At 38.2% G+C, this 6,000-nt stretch overlaps 1 protein-coding gene across 6 annotated transcripts in view; it reads left to right on the top strand.

Moving 5' to 3' along the window:
* Window positions 1-953: 953 nt before the first annotated feature.
* Window positions 954-6,000, top strand: part of ZMYND8 (zinc finger MYND-type containing 8) — a 61,155-nt gene continuing 56,108 nt past the window's right edge. For all 6 annotated transcript variants that reach the window (XR_012831623.1, XM_075721000.1, XM_075720999.1 and 3 more), the window contains exon 1: window positions 954-1,004. Coding sequence is in view for 5 of the 6 variants with exons in the window: in XM_075721000.1 (XP_075577115.1) it covers window positions 991-1,004 (14 nt within the window). In the remaining variant the exon portion in view is untranslated. The remainder of the gene's footprint in view (window positions 1,005-6,000) is intronic.

Genomic DNA, 6,000 nt, shown 5'->3' with positions numbered 1-6,000 from the left:
CCTGTATTATATCTTAAAAAGCACCAAGTCCTACAGGGTTAATGGACAGGAAACTGCAGCTGCAGCCGGCTAATACGGAAGTCAGATTTTTGTGTAAGAGCCAGCCTGAGCAGGCCGGGAGGTGGGGGCCGGGGGGAGCCTGAGAGCACAGCATCTGCTGTGGTACCGGTATTTTTGGTTATGCTCTGCAGCGTTTTTATAAACAGGGAGGGCATGCACTGAATGGCAGCAACCCTCTGTGATAATGCACTTTCAGCTGTGTAATAGTTTTTGTGGAAATGAGACATGAAGTTTTTCCCATTGAAGTCTCGGCTTATCATAGTAGCTAAAGAAATCACACAGCCCGTATGTGGTTGCTACGGTAGGTGTTAATATATTTAAATGCCGGAACAGGAGAATTCTCTCAGAATTTTCAGTTATTCGTCTCAGTCCCTCCTGTGCATGTTCACTTTCGGTACGTTTTGCTCTCTTTCCGTGGCCTTGCTTTCTCCGTGCGACACGTTGCAGGACACCAGCAAAGTGAATTTAGCTTTTTGCTTATAAAGAACAGCTTTTGTGACCTGGGCGAACTCTTCCTCCTTCAGGTTTGAAACACCCCAACGCCTTCAGTAATGGCACCTTGAGAGGCGCTTGCTCAGGCGGGCGGTTCGCGATCACTCGCCTCGGCTGGCAAATCTGTGGGGTTGATACGGGGAGCGCACATTTGGGGTTTCTTTCCACGTTTCCTTTGCCGAAACGGGCCTAGCTTAGCCTGTCTTCTCTATGCACAGGATGGCTCCTGCTTGCCAGAGCTGCACAAAGATAATCGCTCAGGAAGTGTGTCAGCCAATCCCCTGAAGCTTTACATTCAGATTTACCAAAGTAGCCAATCCGGGATTAGCTTTTATTAGGAAGACAGATCATCAAGCCGAAGTGCCAAGCCCTTTCTGCCTGAGTACTGAGAGCCTGTCCTCCATGTTTTATAAGTATTGACATAACACTGTGTTAACAATGCATCCACAGAGGTAAGCCTGACTTTTTACATTTTTTTTTCTCTAAGGCCTATGAGTTGTGGGTTGAGAGCGTGATTCTCTGTGATTTGTTGTGCAAAACTCACACCACAGCACTTTATTAAGTTGGAACTGTTTAAATTTGCTTTCTTGGGTCACATGGTTAGTAGCCATTAGCCACAGCTTTATTTTGCAGCCTGGCAAAACCTTGGCATACCTACTTCTTCACAGGAGGATGGTGTTTTTAGAGTTTATCAAGATCCCGGTGTTCCAAAGCAGCTTTCTCTCTCTGAGCAGTTTGCCAGCACTATTGTCTGTTGTGTCACATGCCTGCTGAAGAGAAAATGGAAGCTAGGGAGCAGATGCATTTAACTGCCCTACAGGGAGTCAAGCAGGGATAATGGCAGACAGAAGAACAGGCAAGTTTACCTTTCTAAACAGTGAATGGAATAGCTAAGATAAGTTATCTCTGAGAAAATATGGGATTTTTAAAAACCTAGACAGCAGCAAAAAGTGCTAATGGCAGATTGTAGATATTGGGCCTAGGTGGTGGTGTGCTGTTGCATCATGTTTTTTATGCAGCTTATCTTAACTTAAAATGATTATTGAACCTTTTTTCTTGCAGGAGTAATTAATACAACGTGTTTCTCTTTCTGAGGGACAATGTATGGTTAATATTTTGTTCCTTTAAAAGGGAGTTTTTATGCTGCAGATTTTGGAAATGGGTTGCTGCTCAATAAAATGCAGCAGTACATCTGTTTACAAATCTGATTCTTTATGGAAAATGTTTTTGAACTGTTAGCTTTCTTGTTTTATATAGTTCAAATAAACTAATGTACCTTTTATCTGTGCCTTTTTGTTTTACACTGTGTCAGCCACAGTTCTGTGTTGTGCAGTCCAGAGGATATAAAATCATGTGTGGTTCATGACAGTAGTACATGTTGTTCGTTCTTGGTTTTTTCCTTTTTTTTTTTTTTTTTAAACTTTTGGTTTAATGCTACGTAATTATTTCAAGAAATTCCTTTTTGATCAATTCTCAAATCTGCCAGCCTGTTGTATCTTCTTAACTGGAAAAATGAGATGGGTGCTTGAACAGTTGGTAAGTAAGCAGCATGCTACTCTCTGAACATTTTTAATAGTTTTCCAAACATTTTGTTTTTACTGGGTCAGTTAGTCCAGTAGATGAAGTAATGTTAGTGGTTAGTCATATAAAAAATCAGATTTGCTTAGCGTCCATTTTAAGGGACTTGTACATGTAAACTGTTCCAATTTGAATGCACTATTTTTTTGATAATTTGCCTCTAAAGTTTGAAGCTTATACTTCCTGTTTACCTCAGGCCAGTGAAATATACTCTACTTGCTGTTTGTTCGTAGATCATTAATTACCATGTTTGTACGGTAAAGCGCATTTTTGTTGTTCCTTAGGCTTCTGAGGTGTGATGAAAGTGCTAGTACTCAGCAATGGAGTGACCTTATGAAGTAAAGTAAATAATGTTTAATGAGCATATGTTTCTGATACTATACAAAGTATAATCTCAGACAAACTTGCTGGATTTATAACTAGTTTAGAACATTTTTGTGCCCTTTACTAAGATTTTAATTGTAGCGCTTGCATGCTTGTTTTAACAGACTGTTTTTCAGTGACCACCAGTATTGTTACAAAAGCAGAGGAAGGATGCTCTTTTGTGCTTTTAACGTAGTTTTTGCACTTGCTTTAACAGTCCACACACATGATTTTAGGAAAGAACTTAGAGCTAAGCTAGCTTTGCAAATGGCTGCACCGAGGTACAGTTACATGCTAACTTTTATAGAAGGTTGCCATGTATTTGATAACATTTTGTAATGTAGCAATTGACCTCTGGTTACTTGTTTGCCGGTATGAGTATCTTACTTTGAATCTTACTTTGCTTAACAGCTCGCCCCCCTCCCCTCAAGGATTAGATTATAAGAATGTCTAGTTCAGTTTGCAACCTGAAACACTGCTGGGTTGTACCACTGAATTTCATGTGATAGCATTTTTGTATGCAATTTTAATGCATTTTTCAGCATACATAAAAGTGCTAACATAGCTAAGAAGTTATTCTGGGTTTTGTTCTCTAGTTGCTAAAAACAGAAATTACATTTGGACATAATTTTCCTAGTAGTAGTTTATACACATTAGCAGTTTACTTTCAGTCTTAAATAGTGCACAACATAATATTTGTTTAATATGAGGAAGCAGGAGTAAGTGATCTGCAATCAGAAAGCTTGTATTAAAATGGCTCCCACAGGTTTTGTTAAACCAGGATCTGTTTCAAATCTGCACCTCCAGACACACTGCTGACAGTGAAGCATGTTTGTATAAGCTGCCTTTGTGCATGTAATGAAACATAGCATCGTGAGTCTGTTAAAGTTCACTATTTTTAATCACTCAAATATAATTCTTTTATAGTTCACAAAAAATAAATGTCTGCATTGCAGCAAGATGTCTGAGGCAAGGTAGAGACAGCAGTGTTGTTTTACAGATCAGCCCAATCGCGCTGCTCCATGGAGTACTTGAGCCAATAGAAGCAGAGGGTAGGTTAAAGATTGACAATTGCAGTGGCAAGACTGAGAAAGGCCTTCTGGAAATTTCTACCATCTTTGTTCCATCTAAGTAAAGCAAATTCAGCCAAGCTGAAGAATTTCATATATTTTTGGTGCTTTGTCAAGGTATGATGTTATCACTCACTTTCATAGATTGCATAATAAGAAGCACTCTGTGCCGTTTTTTCTACTGTTCAGGACAGATGGAATGTGGGGTTTTGTTTAAGTGATAGACGCAGGGAAAAAGCATATATTCTTTCTACCCAAGATTTTACAGGACTGGATCTTGTTAATATCACAGTTAGACAGCACATGTATGAAGCAATGTAGCTGAGGTTTATTCAGCTTGTAGCAAATGGCCATTACTCTAATGTAACTAGAAGTTAATCATATAATTGCACTTTAAGTTTTCTGGCTACTAAAGAGTAATTTGAATTGCCCAGGATGAATATGATTAGCCATTATTATTTAGTGCCAACATCCAGTTACTTTTGTAATTAGCTGGACAAAGAATGCAGTGGGGGAAAAACAAAGGAGTGATCTGGATTATAAATTATGATGAAAACAGTAGCTTTTTAAAAGCTACTTGCCTCTCATTCTTTGCAGGCAAACTGTTTTAGTTGGGAGCTAAATAGTGGTAGGGAAAAACTGAGGGGTTTCTTTAAACAAATGACACTACTTAACATACTGAGAATGAAAAAAATGCAGAGTATAAGACACTCCAAATGCGACATTCTCCCCCTCCCCTCCCCCCCCCCATCAGGCAGGAGTATTGAAATGTAGGCAAAACCTACATTGCTACTAAGGAAGCATGTAATAAAAGGAACTTCTTGCTCAAAAATCATAAATAGGTAGATTACATTACAAATTTAGCCCTTTATATCAGTGTCCACAAACTTCGATTGGCTCGTCTTCCTGAGCTGTCTTCCATTTTGTGGTATCACTTCTGCTTGGTGTTTGGTTTGGTTTTGGTGTTTTTGGGTTTGTTTTTTTTTTTCCTTTTTGCTTTGTTTTCAAACATATTGGCCATGTGGATCCAGTAGCTGAAAAGCAATAGGTCATGGTCAGTTTTCTGTAGTAATGATGCCACTCCAGCATAATTGGTGAAAGGGTGATAGATCTCAGCAAAAGCTCTCCTCTTCTCTGTCTGGAATTCAGGGTATTAATTTGAATCTCCTAAATATTTTGGAAGTTGAACATAACCTTTGTCCATGTAGGATGTAGTAGAGAGCAATTTTCAAATTTTGTAATTTGTGGATCCTTAATATTCTTCCCATGGGCATGTGAATCCTGTTGTAGTGAATTTAAGCCTGTTAGACTAGGTTTGATTTACGTAGTTATTGTCTGCAAATCCCTTCGTAGTAGCACACTGGCTTTGAGGGGTGTGCAAACCAGAGACTGAAAACCGTTGTAGTAGGCCGTCAAGCTTGGCCCTTTAAATTGTATTTAGAAAGTATTTTAAATATACTTCTTCATAAACATGTCTTGTATTCATGGGTTAAAGTCTAATTTAGAAATAGCTACATAGGAACTGAGTTTTATTTATTTGATAGAAGTTGTCTGTCATTCTTATGTTAACCCTTTATTGCCAATTGTCATAGCATCTGTGTTTCATACTGTGAGATTAAAACCATGCTGTAGCAGGATGTTAGTATCCTTAATATAGCCAGTATGAACCTTTACTTTCAAAGATGATTGTTCTCAAATTATGTTTTTAGCATCTGAAATCTATAGCTATTCTGGTTGCCTCGCTTGGGCCTCGGCTCTGTAGTTTATAGTCTTAAAGAAGACAGTATGACAGCAAGGATCTCCCTCCCTCCCCTCATTTTCTCTTTTGTGGGGCTATTTTCAATGCACACTGGATAAGAATAAGGTTTTAAAAAGAACATAAATGATCTTTAAATTAAATATACATATATTTATTTTGCTTGTTATCAGAGGTAACTAGCCTAATCATTGCTGTATGTAGATGTCTGAACAAGCATGTTGTGTATGTTAATTGCTTAATACAAATTGAACATTTTGCAGGGAATTCTGCAAAAGAAAATGTAAAATATGAGGCACTCAAATTGGAGAGTGAGTCTAAAATTGAGTGATTTCCTTAGTAACCTGTGACTTCACAAAACTCCCTATCTTGTGCCTTTTTAGTTAAACATTTGGATGTCAGGTGTCCTTTTGTCATACTTTACCATTTCTGATATTTAGATGCTTGCTTCGAATATAGCACTGCTGTTTAAACAAGAGATACTGTTATTGAATAAACTGCTACCATTTTAGCTACAGTACAGGAATGAGGCAGTGCAGTGCTGTCAGACGCCATTTTAAGAATCCTGCATAAATAGCATAGCTACCGATGAGTAAGAGACTGTTATAGGTGAGTGCTTATACAAAGCTGCTATTTATTCAGCAATGGCATGCAAATATTTTTTTCAAATTTTTATTGAAT

This window comes from Pelecanus crispus, chromosome 14 (genome assembly GCF_030463565.1).
Source record: "Pelecanus crispus isolate bPelCri1 chromosome 14, bPelCri1.pri, whole genome shotgun sequence".
In the NCBI taxonomy this organism is placed as follows: domain Eukaryota; kingdom Metazoa; phylum Chordata; class Aves; order Pelecaniformes; family Pelecanidae; genus Pelecanus; species Pelecanus crispus.
This window is presented reverse-complemented; position numbering and strand designations above follow the sequence as displayed.